The 20,597-nt window shown below is 43.8% G+C and overlaps 2 protein-coding genes and 1 long non-coding RNA gene across 5 annotated transcripts in view; 2 read left to right on the top strand and 1 right to left on the bottom strand.

Moving 5' to 3' along the window:
* LOC106562384 (adenylate cyclase type 2) overlaps nt 1-1,105 on the top strand; it is a 46,763-nt gene extending 45,658 nt beyond the window's left edge. For both annotated transcript variants that reach the window (XM_014127240.3, XM_014127242.3), the window contains one exon: nt 108-1,105. In XM_014127240.3, the coding sequence (XP_013982715.1) occupies nt 108-254 (147 nt within the window). In that variant the 3' untranslated portion in view covers nt 255-1,105. The remainder of the gene's footprint in view (nt 1-107) is intronic.
* A 394-nt stretch (nt 1,106-1,499) lies between these two features.
* Nucleotides 1,500-9,742, bottom strand: LOC106562385 (bromodomain-containing protein 7). 2 transcript variants are annotated; one of them, XR_001319024.3, is made up of 19 exons: nt 9,583-9,742; nt 8,894-9,093; nt 8,427-8,532; nt 8,194-8,251; nt 7,457-7,601; nt 7,165-7,275; nt 6,645-6,820; nt 5,622-5,748; nt 5,387-5,462; nt 5,077-5,184; nt 4,549-4,684; nt 4,109-4,211; nt 3,950-4,009; nt 3,163-3,265; nt 2,722-2,862; nt 2,240-2,380; nt 1,890-1,992; nt 1,654-1,737; nt 1,500-1,538 (listed from the first exon to the last, which is right to left on the bottom strand). XR_001319024.3 is itself a non-coding variant. In XM_014127244.3 (17 exons), the coding sequence occupies exons 1-17, from the start codon at nt 9,623-9,625 to the stop codon at nt 1,931-1,933; spliced, it is 1,896 nt and encodes a 631-aa protein (XP_013982719.1). In that variant the 5' UTR covers nt 9,626-9,742; the 3' UTR covers nt 1,655-1,930. The 2 variants fall into 2 exon arrangements, 1 of the variants encoding a protein (XP_013982719.1); XM_014127244.3 differs by lacking the exon at nt 1,500-1,538 and having other exon boundaries at nt 1,655-1,992.
* Nucleotides 9,743-10,591: 849 nt separating this feature from the next.
* On the top strand, nt 10,592-20,048 carry LOC106562386 (uncharacterized). The gene is made up of 2 exons (XR_014379363.1): nt 10,592-10,721; nt 19,861-20,048. It is a non-coding gene; the product is annotated as an uncharacterized LOC106562386 (long non-coding RNA).
* The last annotated feature ends 549 nt before the right edge of the window (nt 20,049-20,597 follow it).

Here is a 20,597-nt window from a genome sequence, read left to right on the forward strand (position 1 = left end):
GCTAGTCTGGCTGGAGAGATTAACTATAACCACACAAAAACTATGGCTGCATACATTCATCATAGTAATGTGTCTTGTTCCTTGCTTCGTGTCTGTTTCTGCTCCAGGTCACAGAGGAGACGTCGGACGTGCTCCAGAAGCTGGGCTACTCCTGCGAGTGCCGAGGCCTCATCAACGTCAAGGGAAAAGGCGAGCTGACAACCTTCTTTGTGTGTACGGACATGAGCAAGCAGCAGGGAATGGGCCTGAGCTGAGGTCTACGGTGAGCACACTACTGTGTGTGGACTCTGGGCCTGGTTGCGTATACGTATGCTGGGTTGGTGGCAGGACATCCCAGGACACAGTCTAGCATTCAGCACAGACTAATTACACGAACGCACATAAGTTAACATTCTTAGAGTAAACCTACCGGAGCACACAAATATAATCCATCTCAGTGCTTCAGTCAGCGATGATCCGGACCAGAACAAGACATGACCTTGTGGTCCTAGAGGTTATATTTCAGATTGTTCATGTTTCCAGGAATCCCTTTGGGAGATTCTTTATTGGAAATTAATTCTTACTGCAGCTGACTTGTTTTGGAGTTCCAGTTCCAACGTGTGCATTCAATTAGACTGACATGGAGGTTACGTCAAGCACTGGTCGTCGTCATACTGGATTCTAATCACCTGATATTCCTAGAACCTTGCTGGAATCATGATGCACAAAAAACATTCAGTCCGCTCTTAAAACTGAGCTGTTTATCAAGCAAATGGTGACCAAAACAATGGAGTGAGTTCTGCTGCATGTGGAGTGACAGAAGTGTATTGTACATACTGTCATGGTTTTCTAGACTAAGGGAAATGACATTGTCACAAGCTGCACCGCAGATATTGCGATTAGTGAGATGCAAGACTTAGCTTTCAGTCAATTTGTGTACGGATTCCCCTCATGCTGTTGCAGCATCGGAACCAAAACAGCAGAGAAGTTTAAACTTGCACTTCAACGCTCTGTGGAAATTATTACTGTGTAATGGACAGTGAGGTGTACTGTTTACCAATTTCTTTAAAATAAGCTTAGAACACATGCCTGATGAAGAATAAGTGCTATATGCACTACAATCAATGAGTAAAAGACATTCTGAAAAGTTTAATTTGACTGAAACAAAACATAATTGTCTTGGGAGCCTAACTCAGTGCTGTGCAGTATACTTCAGCCATAGTAGTTGTAAATGTATAGATTGCATTGACTAGCCAACATTAACCTGCAGTGTCTTATGTGCAGACAGGCAGCATATGCTTTTTAGGAATCGCTGGTCAAACTAACATTCTACTTTGTGTACCTAAACCTGCTGTCAAACAATCAACTGTCTGTTATTGTTGCAGTTAACGTTAGAATACCGTGATAATGACAATGCCATTTTGAAAAGACCCCCTGAAATTTCAGCCCGTTTGGTGGGATGGAGTTTTGGCCAGGCAGTAAATTAGCTAAGACCAATAAGAAAGAGTTCCAAACCTCTCGGCCAATAACAGCTTGTTTTCAGCTCTCCACGGACAGTCCTAGCAAAGAGCAAATTTAGCTTAGAAGCTGTTAGTCACATACTTGTACCCATAAATTATTTGATAGATTTAAAATGTCTGCATTAGACCTTTTAAGATACATTCTTCTCTGTACCTCAGAAAACTGACTTGTCCTGTGGTCTTACTCGACATCTGACTGCCAAACGAATGTGTCCATGTTGCTTTCATGTTATGCTGTCTGAGGAATAAAATGTGAGTTTGCATTTTGTACAGTTGCGATAAATTGTTTTGCTAAAGGCTAAATCCCAACTTGATTTACAAAGACAAGGAATAACAGATTGGATAAGGTAAATGACAAATGGCTTAATAAAAGAAATGCAAACAAAGAACCTTTTTGTACACTACAACAGGATGGTTGCTGTGAAATTCCGTTATACTGCGATGACTGGAATCTGCTGAACTTCAGGCACGGTATCCATCGGCTCAGCATCCACTGAAATCAAGATGAGACATAAGGGAATAGCTTTGAGATTTCAATTCATAACATTTGTTTATACACACTAACACCATTCAATACAACTTTACCAGCTCAGGGCCAATTAAAAAGGTAAGTCAGTTTTGCAAGTAGGCCTACTACTTCACTGAACACATTCCCAAAAATCAACCAGTATATGGTTAGAATGTTTACTACCCATGACCTAAATAACCAGGGAAACAAATGCCGGGTGGTTTAAGCCTACCTGTGGTGAGGTCTACGAGTGGTTCATCTGCCTCTAGGGGCAGAGCAATGCCCATGGCCCTCCTGATCCCATACACACTGCTCACATCTCCTGGAGCCACCTGACTGGTCAGTTGGGCCAGGTTACCAGTCACCTTCTCAGCTACAGGGAGACAAATGGGAAATCATATTGGAGTCCAAATAAAGATCACTGGTAGTGGTATAGCTGAGAAATGGATGGCCCAGGCATTTCTTCCATTGGAATTAAGATAGTCAAAAGGAAATAGCTTTGACAGAGAAATTCATGTTTAGTCATAACTGTTTCTGGTTGCACTATTTGTACAGGGTTCAAACCAAAGACTTGTGGGGGAAAGGTGATATCTAGTGAGCTGCACAACAATGACTTCAACTGAGATGTATTCTGCATTTAATCCAACCCAATTGAATCAGAGCCCCCCCAATAAAATAGACAGTGGTATTCCATTCTTTAAAATAAAGTGTTACCCAGCTGCAGCTCCTTGGTGGTTGGGGCTGGCAGGCAGATGTTAAGGGGCTGCTTGACACTCAAGCGTTCCCTCTGCGCTTCCTGCAGCTCACGGAGGAGCTTTGTAGTCTCATCCAACTTCTGCTGGAAGTGTTGGGTCTCTGACACACACCACACACACACCATAAAGGAAGCTTGCATTGACCTGTGCAGGGTCATCTACAATGGGTTCTATTTCTTGAATCCTCCCTCTTATCTTCATAGACTACATTCAACTGGGACTGCACATGCCCTACAACAGCCCAGGGAGGCTGCAGGAGTCAGAAACGCCTCAATAATTACCTTGAGGAAGGGTTTAAGCCTAGGGGATTTAAAATGTAACTCTTTGGCTGTCAGTAGTTTTAGAATTAACTGGCATGCTGTTGGGGTTTGCCCTTTGGCCAGTTAAAGCTGATCTTTACCCTCAGAGAGGAGGTCCGGTGGATTCTGGAAGTCCAAGCCGATCACAGAGCCCAGGGAGGCTAGCCTGCTTACAGCCTGCTTGCTAGCTTCGGGTTCAACCACCTGAGGGAAAAACGGAAGGGTTAGGTTAGTAAAAGCATTTTTGTTTGGATTCCAAGTCAGCCAGCGCGGCAGTCAGTGAATCTTTGAAATTGCATTGCTGAAAGGAGAGGCATCAGCCAGGCCAGCTCTTTTCTAGTAGCTCCAGTTGATACCTCTGCCAGTCCCTTTCCAATAAAAATCAAACGAAATAAAAAGCAGCAGCAACACCCAACCAGGGAATGAGGATAAACTGGATGCTGGCCAAGCACAGCAAACAGCCAGGTATAGAGCTGCTGTGTGCTTAAGAGAGGCCTGATGCTTTTCTTTCCTCCAGCCTCTACACTGCTGTGACTGAGGAGCCATTCAGCCGCCCAACGAAGGGGGCGCAGAAAGAAAACAGACATTTCCACATCCCTGACAGAGAGTGCGTGAACAGACCTGGTCTCAGGGGCTGGTGGAGAGAGGCAGTGTTTTGAAGGGGAAATGTTCTGTGTGTTGGATCATAGCAGCTAGCTAACGAGCCTGCCATGTTGACACAGCTGGAACAGCTACGGCATGTGCAGAAGCTGTTAATATTATCCAACACTGTTGGTGGGGTGGGGCGGGTTAGCTGGGGTTCACTTCAGCTGGGTGTAGTTGACCTAGGGTGTGGTGTGTGTCCTTTATCTGCTGAGGTTGTCCACGTTTAGTGTATCTGAGACTTACCTCCATGTCCTTGTCTCTAGTCTCAGAGGTTTCTGTTGGTCCTTGCTCATCTGGACGTGTCTGGCGTGTAAGAACACATCAAGTTAGTATTGTCCAAAGAAATGTTAAAATAACCATAGCCATATAATTCCCATGCAGATACATGCTTAATGGTTGTACCTCTCTCAGGGTTTTGGAGTGTTCCCCGTTAGTCAACGCGTCCAGGAGGTTGTCTGCCAGTTTGTACATGTGCTCCTCCGATTTGGACAGGAACTCCGAGAGGCTGCAGACACAATGACAAACACATTACATCAGTGTGTGTGTATATATGCTAGTCATATTTGGTCTCCTCTCAGAAGCAGCAGTAGGGTCGTATCAGGTTTACCATGTGGTTTTAGCCTCCACCACAGTGAATCTCATCCACGCCAACAGAACCATAAAATGCCTACTCATATACAAAGCCAATGAAATACAGGGACATCTGGACTGTTATGAGCATGCTGGAATGCTCAAAGCTTTGTTTGGAATTATTTACTGTAAAGTAGGCCCTTGTAAATGTCAGATCTGGACCATAATATTACACCGTAATGTAGGGGGAGGATGAGGAGCAACATGCATACCTCTCAGATCCTTGGAGGCTGGCTTCCTCTCCATAGAAGGAGTAGATCAGGTCAGTGTCCTCTTTCCCGATGTTGGCGAAGCTCGAGTCGTAGGCGGGCGCGTAGGAGGTGTACGGACCATAGTTCATGTACGATACTGCGAGAGCAGAGATTGGATTACATTACAGCTCGTAAACACTGATGGAGATATAGGACCACAGGCTGAGAGCTCAGCCTCTCACAGAGATACATTTATAGGACTATGAAAAACAGATTTTTATAGAATCACAATCTGACATGGCTACATGACCTTATCAAATCTTATGGAAAAATAATTGCTGCCCATGAATGGATTTATAAATTGATACATTGAGACTGGTATTTATGTTGGTTGAACATTGGATTTATACATGTGTTTCTATACAAGCTCTGGGTTCAGTCACTCAGATGAAAAGAGGTTATTCAGCCACTCTTGGGAGACGATGGAAATCGATAAAAGAAAAGCTTTTTAATTATTAAACCTAGTCACTAAGGCCCCCTTCAGCTTACCTCGTGTGACCATGTTCCTCTTGTCCTCCTTGAAGCCCTGCAGGGTGTTGATGCCACTCTGCAGCCGGTTGGACAGCATGCCCAGCTTCACAGGGCAGTAGCCCACATCTGTAGAGATAAGAGTTGATTGAGAAAGAGGCTCATTTACAATTACAAGCTGATGATTTCATTACACTTGTTAGGTTCATCAGAAAGATAGAGTTGATGACAGTTGGAATCAATCATGGATTCCAGTTTTCCCCATGTTGCACAAATAGAAATGGATATAGTGCAACTAGCTAATTGCGGCCGTGACTATGACTGGACCTACCTCCAGCAACAAGTTCGACCGGGTTCAGGATTGCCAGTGTGGTGGAACCATCAGACTTTCTCCTCTCAAAGTCCAGCTACATAACCAAATAAAACAATAGTTGTATTATTACATTAGTGAACATAAATGAATATGTTCACTAAATTAGGCCATACATTTCCTATATAGTAGATGGGGTAAGAGAGCTTGGTTGGCCTAAACAGTTTAAGCCAATTCCATAGCCCGTAGCTCTCACCTCACTCTCCAGCCCTCTGCTGGACAGTTTGCCTCCTGAATCATCAATGAGCTTGCGGAGCTCCTCAAGCTCCTTCTCTGCCTGACTGACGACCTTGGACACTTCGTCTTTGGAGTCGTTGTCTTTCCTGGAAGTATTGGAGAACACAGAGTATAGAGGAGTAGGAGACTTTGAACTTAACTGATTCATAGGGTTTCATTGTTCAATACCAAAAAAGGATCAGCAGAAAATAGGAATTTATTTTGCTGGCAGCCATTAGTGATTACAATACATTTTGAAACAGTCATAACATCTAAATCTAATTGAGAATACATTTCATGCTATAGCTACAGTACATGTTCCCAATGAATATGCTGCCAGTATACTTTCAATCAAACTTCACATCAAATCTTAAGTCCTCATGCTGTAGTCTGTTATTTGCGACAGCATTTCAAATCAAATTTCATTTGTCACATGCGCCAAATACAACAGGTGTAGACCTTAGTGAAATGCTTACTTACAAGCCCTTAACCAACAAAGCAGTTAAGAAAATACCTTAAAGAAAACGGAATTTTCTACCCATTACACCTCAGTGGGGTTTACAAGGACAACAACTCGTAGGTTTCAGAGAGTGATTGGTGTGAAAGGTGCTGCATAGTGCTGACTGAACACAAGACCTGACACGCTCAGAGGCATTCCTTTCATTATCGCTCATCCTCCAGCCAGAGTCTGTGGAAAGAACTGATCCACCAAACACTTGGGAGAACAAGCCCATAGCACTTGGACACTATCCATGACTTATTAACATTAGTGTGTAATACTGCTTGCTTGCTTCCTGGTTGGAATCTGTGTTTGGTAAATGGCCGAGAACAGCTTCTCACAGTCTAAGCTATGAACAAGCACTGTAACCCCCATCTGAAGTCTATATATTAGTTTATGTAAATTGTGTCCGAGATCGACATCCATATATGATGACTCTCCAAGCAATTAATAACTAAAAGCATATTGTCAGTGTTCAAGTGCAGGGTAAAGTTATCACGGTACCTGGGAGTGTTTGGGGCAGACTGGGAAGTCTGGCTAAGATCTGTGGGGCTGGGGCCATCTTTACACTGGTCCATGCTTGAGTTTCCCACCTCCTCTCCAGTCTTACTTGACTGGTTGGCTGGGTTCTCTAGGTCAGCCATGAACTCAATACTCTGCCTCAGGCTCTCAAGCCTCTCCTGTGGGACAGCGAGAGAGACAAGAGTTGACTGTGTTTCACCGCAATTTACACCACAATCTGTTTTTGTTCCAAGCTCAGGGTCTTGTGATTAGTCTTCTGGGGCCCCAATTATCAACAACAAAAAAACATTGTGGTGAAAATTCATATCTAAACATTCAGGGGTATGAATATGGTGCCCTCTGCTGTTCGTATGTGGCAACTAGTGATCATTTCACCCAGGCACACAATATATGGCCAGTTTCCTATACACAGATTAAGCCTAATCCAGGACTAAAACCCATTCTCAAGTGAAGATCCCATATGTATGTGTCAAATTTACTTCTGTAGAGGCACTCCCCTTACCGGGCGGAGGATCTTCATGCCAGAGAGGAGCAGCTTCCTGGCAGCTTTGTGGTAAATGGTCTCTGGCTTGTTGTAGATCATAGCATTCTCACACATGATCCTGAAGTCCACCTGTATCAATGGAGACACACGGCAGTCAGTCACTGGACTCTGCATATGTTTAACATTAGTTTTCTATTTAATCAACACTTCAGGCTTGATTGTCAATCAATCCACTGCTTTAGAATGACAGACTAAATAAAGCTATCCTGAAAGTTATTTGTCAAGAAGGTAGTGCAGCTGACAGGTGTACCTTGAGCTCCTCTGGTGACTCGTAATACTCATTCTTGACTTTCTCCTTCATTGCGCCGAAGTCCATGGGCCGCTTGATGATCGTGGAGTAGCCAGGAGCGATGAGGTCAATCACAGGGAACGAGAAAAACGCACTTGGGTCTTTCCTACAAGAGAAAGTCAGTTGTTGCTTTGTTAGGCCTCAATGCAACATCTATTTTACCAGGTAAGTTGACTGAGAACACATTCTCATTTACAGCAACGACCTGGGGAATAGTTACAGGGGAGAGGAGGGGGGGATGAATGAGACAATTGGAAGCTAGGGATGATTAGGTGGCCTAGCTAAATAGATTGAGAATTTAGCTAGGACACCAGGTTTTTATTTTACTAGGCAAGTCATTAAGAACAAAATCTTATTTACAATAACGGCCAAACCCTAACGACGCTGGGCCAAATGTGAGCCGCCCTATGGGACTCCCAATCACGGCCGGTTGTGATACAGCCTGGAATCGAACCAGGGTCTGTAGTGACGCCTCTAGTACAGAGATGCAGTGCCTTAGACCACTGCGCCCCTACTCTTACGATAATTGCCATGGGATCTTTAGTGACCGTAAAGAGTCAGGACACCCGTTTGAAGTCCCATCTGAAAGACGGCACCCTACACAGGGGTGCACTACCCTGGGGCATCGGGATATGTTTAGACCAGAGGAAACAGGCTGCTAATCAATTCAACGACAATTTCTTAGTAACAAGCTTCACCTTTGGAGCTGTCTGATGAGTTGACTCAAGGCTTCCTGCAGTGGGGTCAGTTCTTTCTCTGAGAATGAGAGAGAAAAAGCATACGAGAGAGTGCGGGAGTGAGTTGGGTAAAGAAGACGAGATTAAGAAAGATGAATAATGGTTAAAATTACTTCATATATCAATAGAAATTAAAGGCCAAGAAAGGATTATGGAAAAGTGGCAGCCATTGTAGAAACTGGCAAGTAAGTTACCTTCCACTTTATTCAAGAAGGACGCCAGATCTGAATGGATAGGGGTCCTGCTCGCCTCCCTATCTTCCCAGTCTGTATCAGCGCCCTGTCCCTTCTTCTTTGTCATCTAAATGCACCATATAAACATGTTTGTTGACACTTCATTTATCACCTAGGAGTCAGTCTATTGGCCAAATAAACCCCTTTTTGAATTCCGAAAATCAAAAGCCACTTCAACGTTTTTTAAGTATTGGTCTCTTGGAAAAATCCATGTGGTCAGAGCTGAATTCCCCAACAGGATGGTCTCTGCTCCACTCAGTTGGTGGAGTTCATCAGACACTTAAACAAAGGTGGAGTTTAGTCAGCTAGCACCACCCATGGCATGCCATGGAATGAAATGGCAGCTAGTCTCCCCTAGACATTCCCCTCAAAAACAGTACACAAAGGTAAACATGGGCTGTAATGAAAATATGGATTCCCAAACTCACCTTTTTCTTTTTCTTGTCATCAACTGGTGACATGGTATCGATCCTTTCCTTATCCTTTTTCTTCTTCTTTTTCTTTTTCTTGTCCTTGTGTTTCTCTAAATCTGGATGTTCATCAAATGTGTTTTCAAAGCTCGAGCTTCCAGTCGTCACCTCATTTCCAGCAACCGTGAGAACCAATTTAAGTGGTCTCCCCCCGTACTCTGTAGATGGGACACATTGGGTTAACTTTATGTATAGTCCCAAATATTTGATCACCAAGTTGCTGCTGACAGTTCGCCATCCGGCTAGCTCAACTGTGAGGTATCTAACTAGTTAGCTAACTTAGCTTGCTATGTTGCAAACAACAACGTTAGCTAACGTTACCTCCCTATCTGGCTAAAAAATGTAAATTAGTATAACTTAGCAGCTAGCTAGCCATTTTAAAGTTCAATCTTTGGTTCAATGCATTTGGATAAATGATAAGACGGACAGCAATAATCGAATTAGATACCTATATTTTAACATCTGTCAATTAGATAACATTAACGAGCTCGGTACATATATGACTAAGCTAGCTGGATAAATTAGCTAGCTAACTTGCAGTGAATTCAAATGGGTGATTATGCGTTAGCTAACCGAAGCGCAAGCCTTTTAATTGTCCAAGGAATTGCAACCAATACCAGCGCATTGGCGATCTAAATGTGTCTTACCTTCATATTTTTCAGACTTGTGCTTTTTATGCTTCTTTCCCATTATTTATATGGTTAGAATCTTTACGCTAGCTAACAACAATATTATTCTTTGTTTCCCCTCCTGGAAGGGATAGCAATCGATTGCAGAGTGCTTGTTTGGTGCAGCGGCGCATGTCGGCTGGAGGTAAAACCACATTATTTTTTAACCATGTGCAATGTTTATTTGTAGATAAGCCAAACCTACCTAACATGTCCAGTGTCCGTGTTGTATGTTTTTACTGTATTTTTTATTTTATTGTGTCAGAAATGGTCCCACGTATACATATATATAGACTATTATATATATATATATATATATATATATATATATATATATATATATATATATATATATATATATATATATAAAGGACATAAGAATGTATTAACTTTAGTCACCTGTAGGGGGTGTGATTAACACAGTATTGGTCTCAAGGTATTGCTAAGACTTCTAAACTGGACACCGGAATCAGAAGCAATGTAGGCCTGAAGTACATTTGTTCATTTTTAAATGTTTTAATTTATTTCACCTTTATTTAACCAGGTAGGCCAGTTGAGAACAAGTTCTCATTTACAACTGCGACCTGGCCAAGATGAAGCAAAGCAGTGCGACAAAAACAACAACACAGAGTTACACATAGACAAACGTACAGTCAATAACACAATAGAAATGTACAGTGTGTGTACAGTGTGTGCAAATGTAGAAGAGTAGGGAGGTAAGGCAATAAATAGGCCATAGAGGCGAAATAATTACAATTTAGCATTAACACTGGAGTGATAGATGTGCAGATGATGATGTGCAAGTAGAGATACTGGGGTGCAAAAGAGCAAGAGGATAAATAACAATGTGGGGATGAGGTAGTTGGTTGTGCTATTTACAGATTGGCTGTGTACAGATACAGTGATCGGTAAGCTGGTCTGACAGCTGATGCTTAAAGTTAGAGAGGGAGATATGACTCCAGCTTCAGTGATTTTTGCAATTCATTCCAGTCATTGGCAGCAGAGAACTGGAAGGAAAGGCGGCCAAAGGAAGTGTTGGCTTTGGGGATGACCAGTGAAATATACCTGCTGGAGCGCGTGCTACGGGTGGATGTTGCTATGGTGACCAGTGAGCTCAGGTAAGGCGGGGCTTTACCTAGCATAGACTTATAGATGACCTGGAGCCAGTGGGTTTGGCGACAAATATGTAGTGAGGGCCAGCCAACGAGAGCATACAGGTCGCAGTGGTGGGTAGTATATGGGGCTTTGGTGACAAAACGGATGGCACTGTGATAGACTACATCCAGCTTGCTGAGTAGAGTGTTGGAGGCTATTTTGTAAATGACATCGGCGAAGTCAAGGATCGGTAGGATAGTCAGTTTTACATGCATTTAAAAGCAGTTGGAGGCCTCGGAAGGAGTGTTGTATGGCATTGAAGCTCGTTTGGAGGTTTGTTAGTGTAACCGATGTGAAATGGCTAGTTAGTTAGCGGTGGTGCGCGCTAATAGCGTTTCAATCAGTGACGTCACTCGCTCTGAGACTTGAAGTAGGGTTTCCCCTTGCGTTGCAAGGGCCGTGGCTTTTGTGGCGCGATGGGTAACGATGCTTCGTGGGTGTCAGTTGTTGATGTGTGCAAGGGTCCCTGGTTCGAGCCCAGGTTGGGGCGAAGAGAGGGACGGAACCTACACTGTTACATTGGTGCCGTGACCCGGATCATTGGTTGCTGCGAAAAAGGAGGAGGTCAAAGGGGGGGTGAGTGTAACCGATGTGAAATGGCTAGTTAGTTAGCGGTGGTGCGCGCTAATAGCGTTTCAATCAGTGACGTCACTCGCTCTGAGACTTGAAGTAGGGTTTCCCCTTGCGTTGCAAGGGCCGTGGCTTTTGTGGCGCGATGGGTAACGATGCTTCGTGGGTGTCAGTTGTTGATGTGTGCAAGGGTCCCTGGTTCGAGCCCAGGTTGGGGCGAAGAGAGGGACGGAACCTACACTGTTACATTAGCACAGTGTCCAAAGAAGATGTATACAGAATGGTGTCGTTTGCGTAGAGGTGGATCCGAGAATCACCAGCAGCAAGAGCGACATCATTGATATAATCAGAGAAAAGAGTCGGCCCGAGAATTGAACCCTGTGGCACCCCAATAGAGACTGCCAGAGGTCCGGACACCAGGCCCCCCGATTTGACACACTGAACTCTATCTGAGAAGTAGTTGGTGAACCAGGCAAGGCAGTCATTTGAGAAGCCAAGGCTATTGAGTCTTCCGATAAGAATGCGGTGATTGAAAGAGTCGAAAGCCTTGGCCAGGTCGATGAAGGCGGCTGCACAGTACTGTCTTTTATCGATGGCAGTTATGATTAGGACCTTGAGTGTGGCTGAGGTGCACCCATGACCAGCTCGGAAACCAGATTGCATAGTGGAGAAGGTACGGTGGGATTCTAAATGGTTGCATCAATTTCAGAACATCAGTTGTCTGGATTTGTGTGAAGGAGAAGGGGGGTGGGGGGGCTTGGGCAAGTTGCTGCAGGGGTTGCTGAGATGTTGGCCGGGGTAGGGGTAGCCAGGTGGAAAGCATGGCCAGCCGTAGAAAAATGCTTATTGAAATGATTGATTATCGTAGATGTATCGGTGGTAATGAGGTGATTGTCCTATCTCTCTCTGACGTCATCTCATCCTCCTACTGAGTAATTTTGTATAATAATAAATGGACACTTGCTTTAGAAAGGTGAAGCACCCTAAGGTTTCAGATGCCCCTGGCCCGAACAGTCAGGCAGAGCCGAGAGGGATCCCTGACAGAGAGGAACGAAGGGTGAATGTAGCCTCTGATGTGTGAGTAACAGGCTTCCCCTCCATGCCCTCTCTGGAGCCAACTAGGATAGACAGCTAGACCACTGTTTCTCACCTATTTGTTTTTGGAGCCTCCACCCCCTCACTTTGGAGACATAGGGAGTGAATAAGTGAATTTACTCAGAGAAAATGTATAGAAATAAATGAGGTACAGAGACAGTAACTTTGACCCACTAACTTCCACATGGCAGTTGCCTGTCCCACTTTCCATTCCCCTCCTCTGTGACTTTTCACTTTGACCAGCATAAAAGGCCAACTGATCCAGGACACATTTTTACTGTACGTTTAGCTTTCCCTGAGGCAGCCCCCCAGACCATTCACTACATTGTTTACTTTACATTTCCACCAGTCCAGTCTGCCTTTAATTCTCTGTCGGACTGTCTGTGGATGCCGATAGATAATAATGCTCTAACGTGAACAAGCTTTGAAACACTGAATTGTTTTTATTTCATGTAATAACTCCTATTGTCATTATGGATCACAAATAGGAGTTTTACTTGCCCTGGCCTGGGCCCAAGACCAGTAAACTGTGAACTGTCCAAAGGGAGAGATAGCCTAAGCTAACACTTGTACATGGCTTATTATTAGGACACTGCACAGGCTTCTGCTCTGCCTCCTCTATCCCCTTCAGAGCTGTTATGCTCTGTTAAATCACCACATATTTTGCAGGCCGATGAATGACAGATGTTTTATTCATGGAGGGAAGATAGTGTGCATTCTTTGAAGCACATTCCAGGTTTTATGAAGAGGCAGAGGATGGGGGCCGAGAATCCAGTTTCTCATATTCAGAATTGGTGGAAACGAAAAGAAACAGAATTGGCCATTCCGACCATACCTTCCTTTCAGATGGAAAGGTGATTCTGAGGCTCTGATGAATGTATCATCTGTATAATCATCTATGTATAATCATGTATGGCTATCAAAACAATCCTCAACGAAATATAATTTATCTGGATATCAACACCTCTACATTTTTGTGAAGTAATCATATTTTTATATTTCAAAGTTGATCATTGAGGATTTTAGTTGTATTCTATCTGTACAGCAAAACAGTTTAGCGTTATCACTGCCCGGCCCACGCAAGCAAACACAATTTTTCTATTGCCCTTAAGGATAACCGTTTTAAGCAGTGAGGTAAATCATGTCAGTTGATTTAAAACCCATCACTCTGGTTCAGCTCAGGCTTAATACTGTCACTGTCTGATGAGTTCTGATACAGAAGCCTAAAGGAGGAGCAGTGTCCCAGCTTCTTTGTCAATAGTCTCGACTATTATCTGCCTGTGTTGTCACTCTCTATCCCTCACAAGCCTTGGGGAGAGAGAATCACTGTCCAGTACTCGGTGTCCCTTGAAACTGAGATAAGGCTCAAATCATTTAACACTGACATGTCAAATCTTCACTTTTCTTGAGGAAAGAGCTTGAATAAGCTAACATTATGGCTGAAAATCACTACCACTACACTGAATACCTATAAACATATGACAGAGGTCCTATACTTTCAGTGCATTTTAAGGGATGTACTGTAACTCAATAGAAAGCTGTATAGCGTGTGTCCCAGCCTGTACCCCTACTCCCCAGCCCCAGCTCTTATTCCCAGCCCCATCCTCTGCCTGCTTGCCTGTCTGTACTCTGTACCCCTACTCCCAGCCCAGAGAGGCCATGGGATCCATCTGTTTCATTTCATCTGTGGCTCTGCACACGCTTTGGAAGTCTTTGGACGTCTCGGGATTAAAAGGAGATCGGTTACACCGAACAGGGCTAACAAATGGCAGATGTTGTGAAATTCATTATCCCCTGTCACAACAGAGGGGCTGAGGGGACCCAGAGATTATTTTTCACATGAAAGCATGTAGCATCCTAATGGAACCATGGGAAACCGCTTCCCACTCTGTGGCCTGTATGGAATGAAAATTTTTGGTCTCCATACATTCACAACAAAAACACAAACAGGGGGACACAGAAGAGGGTTTGAAATGGTTTATCTGTCTTGCACATGGTTTGGATTTGACCAACCCATCAGCACTTGAGTTATGCAGTGTTTATATGCCACTGTATGGCCAAAATACTATCATCATTTGAAATTTAAGTCATTGGAACAATCCAGTTTCTACAGTTTTTGAATACCATAGAACCGTGTTGTAACATTTTTGTACAGACATTGGTAGTGCTTTTTTATGACCTTGGACAACCCAGTTTTATGCTATTGTCCATTGAAAATTGTCATACAGCCTCTATGTTATTCTCTATAAGCTTTTGCAATGCACTATCATCCAGGATCTCCAGTACATACAGTGGGGGAAAAAAGTATTTGATCCCCTGCTGATTTTGCACGTTTGCCCACTTACAAAGAAATGATCAGTCTATAATTTTAATGGTAGGTTTATTTGAACAGTGAGAGACAGAATAACAACAAAAAAATCCAGAAAAACGCATGTCAAAAATTTTATAAAATGATTTGCATTTTAATGAGGGAAATAAGTATTTGACCCCCTCTGCAAAACATAAGTTAGTACTTGGTGCCCAAAACCCTTGTTAGCAATCACAGAGGTCAGACGTTTCTTGTAGTTGGCCACCAGGTTTGCACACATCTCAGGAGGGATTTTGTCCCACTCCTTTGTGCAGATCTTCTCCAAGTCATTAAGGTTTCGAGGCTGACGTTTGACAACTTGAACCTTCAGCTCTCTCCACAGATTTTCTATGGGATTAAGGTCTGGAGACTGGCTAGGCCACTCCAGGACCTTAATGTGCTTCTTCTTGAGCCACTCCTTTGTTGCCTTGGCCGTGTGTTTTGGATCATTGTCATGCTGGAATACCCATCCACGACCCATTTTCAATGCCCTGGCTGAGAGAAGGATGTTCTTACCCAAGATTTGACGGTACATGGCCCCGTCCATCGTCCCTTTGATGCGGTGAAGTTGTCATGTCCCCTTAGCAGAAAAACACTCCCAAAGCATAATGTTTCCACCTCCATGTTTGACGGTGGAGATGGTGTTCTTCGGGTCATAGGCAGCATTCCTCCTCCTCCAAACACGGCGAGTTGAGTTGATGTCAAAGAGCTCCATTTTGGTCTCATCTGACCACAACACTTTCACCAGTTGTCCTCTGAATCATTCAGATTGTTCATTAGTAAAGTTCAGATGGGCATGTATATGTATTCTTGAGCAAGGGGACCTTCAGGCGCTGCATGATTTCAGTCCTTCACGGCGTAGTGTGTTACCAATTGTTTTCTTGGTGACTATGGTCCCAGCTGCCTTGAGATCATTGACAAGATCCTCCCGTGTAGTTCTGGGCTGATTCCTCACCGTTCTCATGATCATTGCAACCCCACGAGGTGAGATCTTGCATGGAGCCCCAGGCCGAGGGATATTGACAGCTCTTTTGTGTTTCTTCCATTTGCGAATAATCGCACCAACTGTTGTCACCTTCTCACCAAGCTGCTTGGCGATGGTCTTGTAGCCCATTCCAGCCTTGTGTAGGTCTACAATCTTGTCCCTGACATCCTTGGAGAGCTCTTTGGTCTTGGCCATAGTGGAGAGTTTGGAATCTGATTGATTGCTTCTGTGGACAGGTGTCTTTTTTACAGGTAACAAGCTGCGGTTAGGAGCACTCCCTTTAAGAGTGTGCTCCTAATCTCAGCTCGTTACCTGTATAAAAGACACCTGGGAGCCAGAAATCTTTCTGATTGAGAGGGGGTAAAATACTTATTTCCCTCATAAAAATGCTAATCAATTTATAACATTTTTGACATGCATTCTTCTGGATATTTTTGTTGTTATTCTGTCTCTCACTGTTCAAATAAACCTACCATTAAAATTATAGACTGATCCTTTCTTTATCAGTGGGCAAATGTACAAAATCTGCAGGGGATCAAATACTTTTTTCCCCCACTGTAATTATTTCTAAATGACCTGAAAGCATGTAATCAAATCAAAGAAAATGTTATTGGTCGTGTACACAGAATGAATGGCACATCAGTTGTTCCCTGACAGAGATAAACACTGCGAAGCAGATTAACGGTTTCTTCTATAAACTCAAAGCTGAATCCTATTCAGATGTGACAGAGATGATGGTTTAGGGTCACCATGTCTGTCAACAACGAACGGGGTTTGAAAATGTATAACCAGCAATCAGATAAAAGAGATATAAACATCAAAGAGTCGACGCCAATCGTTCTTTCTCTCCTGCCTGTCTGTCCTGACTGATGCCAATCTGTCACTGTGATGGCTGCTTTGAGACTCCATCACTCACTCAATCACAGAATGACGTTTAACTCTCCTCCTATCTACGGCCTTCACGGTGTTTGTGTGTAGCTTTAGTTTTCTGTTAGACTGTTATAAGACTGTATTACTCCCAACATTCACCATGGCGATGTCCCAATATCGCTAATACAGTCTTGAGCCACTGGAGTCACTTGATATGACCTGGCTCTGTGTTGGAAGTTCCAACTTGGAGCAAAGCACTGTACATCAATCACTATGGTGATGAAATCATCATCTACTGTAGTCTGTACTGTGTTGAATTTGTGATTATTCGCTCAAACATATTGTAAAACTAGTTTCAACAGCCAGGGTACCATGTGCTGCTACAGATAGAGGAGAATTGATGCAGAGCCGTGTTTGAAGTGCTGCATGAGGTCATTTGATATGCTGTCATTAGCATCTCCCGCTTCCCATCATCAGACCTAGTCTTTTCTGATCCAATTACTGTAATGTATATTTTATTGGGCTTTACTTCATGTTTTTGTAGTTTAACGTCTTGTGCTTTAAGGTGCTTTAACGTATTTTTCTGTTTTTGAAAGCTCCATTTCAATGGATGTGGAAGTTATTTTCTGTGTAAGTGGAGAGTACTCTGATGTGTGACTGCGGGGGAGTCTTGTTGCGGGTTGACAGTGTCTGCATGTGTATATGACAAAGAGAAGGAGGGGGAGGAGGTGTGTGTGTGTTTTCAACCAGTGATTTATGTCACTCTTGGCCTATTTTGTCTTTTAGCCTCTGAAGACAGTGGTCCTGGGGTGGGGAGAATACACAGGGGACCAGTGTTCAAAGCCTGGTGATGGTCCTCTTTCACATCCTAAGCTGCATGAAAAGTTCATATAAACTGTAAAGCAGCCATTAGGAAATGGTCTCTGAGTCTGCAAACACAATGAGAGTTTACCATCCAGACACACTGATTGGTACTGTATGAGGGGGTAACACTGTCTCTGCACTTGTTGACGTTCCACATTTTACGGGGAAGGAACTTCCAACTTTGGGAGTTAACCTGACATTCCAACCAAAGGTTGTGACTCCCAATTTGACACCCAATAATGAGAGGAGGTATTGACTCATCCCAAATTGTTAAAGATGGCAAAAATCTGTAAGGCCTATTTTATCAGAGTGAACCATTAACTGCCCCAGGGCAGCAACTTTAACAGTATCTTTCCATCTGCTATTCTAACTGCCCTAAGGGTAGTAACATCTATACCTTTCTGCAGCATTGACCGGGACTGTTAGAAAATGAGCCTACATGCTGTCCTCTAATGCTCTTACGCTGTTATAAAATTAAATCTGCCGGTAAGGAATAAATAGCCCACATGAATGTGCTTTGGCAGAGAGGGAGAATACCATGTGGGGACGACCGCAGTAATTGTCTCATTTCTAGACAGATGCCCACAGGTAAGAGTAATTACAGAGGCCCATTACTCCCCATCCCGTCCGTACATCTGGTCTATGTGCTTGTGTGCTGGTCTCTCGGGCAGGCGGGCCCCACTGCAGATTCAGATTGCATAGGTGTGGCTTTGGTGCGACATCCGAATGTGACACATGAAAGACAAAAGAGGCCTAGATCAACAGAGGGCGTCTCTGCCCCATTCTGCTGCTTCGGCGTCAATCTGGCAGATGCATGGGTCTGTCTGAGGCCCCGGCATCGAGGAGTGCAGCGGCTTCAAAGCACCTATGTAATCTGCAGGAACATCACAGGCTAGGAGAAAGTGACTGTCTCTCCCAGACACCCGCTCTGCTAAGAGGGCGAGTGAGACCGTAATGAAAGGCAGATAAAGGGATTGTTGGGATCGCTAGGCGCAGGCAGCCAGGGCCGACTAAGCCTCACACACAAAAAGAACATCAGGTAGAGAGGTAAGATAGTCTTTCTTCTTCTTTCCCGCTTTACTTTTTCTTTTAAGAATCTGCAGATAAATGATCAAGTCAGTTATTTTGTGATACGCCCCCAAAAAAACATGAACACAGCGAACAACAAATAATTACTCGATTGAGTCGAAAAATGGACACACTGTGATAGGTAAGGTAGGGGAATGGCGTAAATTCAGTGGTGGAAGGAAGCATGATAAATACCACAAGTTACTTACAAGTGTTGCAGTTTCTTTTGATGTGCCAGTCAGGCCTGATGTCTGCTGTCAACCACAGTACTAATCAGACAGGAACTCAGGTCTTTGTCACCTCCATGTTGTATTCATATGCCACATGCTGACTGCTGTGTGGATCCCTCACTTCATTTGGACTAATTACATCTGACTTTAAAGTGACTTCCCAGTTCACTGCAGGTTTATGTCTTATTCCAGGGACACATTGATGCCTGATGATACCAGCAATATCAAAGGCGTAGCGTAGTATAATTTAGTTTCCTTCTCCCCAGTTGTACCATGGTTTTATGATTGATAAGGGAACAATGTCAAATGTAGACCGACTTTATCTTCCCCTAGTCTCTCCCCACAGCCGCTTTGTAGCACCATGAGTCTTACAAGCAAGACTACCTTCCTCCTAATTTGGAAGGGGACGAAATTCTTGGAGAATATTTAGTGATTATAACAATTGTATGGATGGTGCATTCATTTAGGCATTGCTATAGATACACATAGGCGCTAATACTCTTCGTGTGAGACTAGCTACACTGTATATCCCATTGATTTATTTAGGAACAAGGATCCTCTCCACCTCTCTCTGAAACTCTTTTTGATCCCTAATGCTCCACATGTTTGACGTGGTGTGATGGGGGATGTAGTAGACAGCTCTGTCCCAGGAGACCAGCTCTAGACTGGGGGTAACAGCAAGCGTACGAAGCTGGAGCTGCTCAGTGGGCTAGATTCGCATGGATGGATCTGCCATAGTCTGCAGCCCCCCTCTCTGTTCCAGAGCCTGGGGACTTGTTAGCTTAGCTACCGTTTGTCTGGGCAGCTATTCTCCACTCCTATGGTAGGCCTACAGTGCAGATTTCCCTACCGTCTTGACAAGCAACTGGACTGTGCCAGCCTGTCAAAGCTCTTAATGGTTCCAGCTTTCAAAACTTAGATTGTGCAGGTTTCTTAGGTTGCCCGTTCATTCCCCATCCTTCCAAGGGTTAAGAGCTACACATATTTAGCGTGGTAGTGCAGATAGGCTTCAGTATAATGTGTCACACCCTGATCTGTTTCACCTGTCCTTATGCTTGTCTCCACCCCTCCAGGTGTCATCCATCTTGACCCTTGCCTGCCTTGACTCTGAACCCGCCTGCCTGACCATACTGCCTGCCCTGACCTCGAGCCTGCCTGCCACTCTGTACCTCCTGGACTCTGACCTTGTTATGATCTTTTGCCTGTCGACGACCATTCTCTTGCCTGCCCCTTGGATTATAATAAATATCAGAGACTCGAACCATCTGCCTCCCATGTCTGCATCTGTGTCTCGCCCTCCCAACCACCCAGTAACCTGTCTACTATCAGTGGTGGGTTTGTACAGCCTACCCCGGCTCCCCGAGAACCCGGCTTACCTCCTCCGGAGTGATATTCTGGTGTCGTGTCTTTGGCTATGCCGGATTAAGTGATATGACATGCTAACCTATAAAATTATTTCTCTAATTAATATTACCTGATTAAGCTAATCATGTAAATGTAATTAACTAGAAAGTCGGGGCACCACGGAAGAACGTTTATAGAGCCGTTATCTTCCGAATAAACTCTTAAAATACTTAGTAATACTTTACATCGATAGCAGTCAATATTAACCCTTATCTTATTTTCAGTCTCATAATGAAAGTTGTAAATTCTTGGCTATCTTCACGAACCCTGGCTAACAAGTTGAATCAGCAATACCAAATTGGGTTTAATTATTTATTTACTAAATACCTAAACTAATCACACAGAATTACATATACACAGAATAAAATGATGTCATACAGAAAACGTCCTGGTAGACGGAACCTGT

The sequence above is a fragment of the Salmo salar genome, chromosome 11 (assembly GCF_965601325.2).
Source record: "Salmo salar chromosome 11, fSalSal1, whole genome shotgun sequence".
Taxonomy (NCBI): Eukaryota; Metazoa; Chordata; class Actinopteri; order Salmoniformes; family Salmonidae; genus Salmo; species Salmo salar.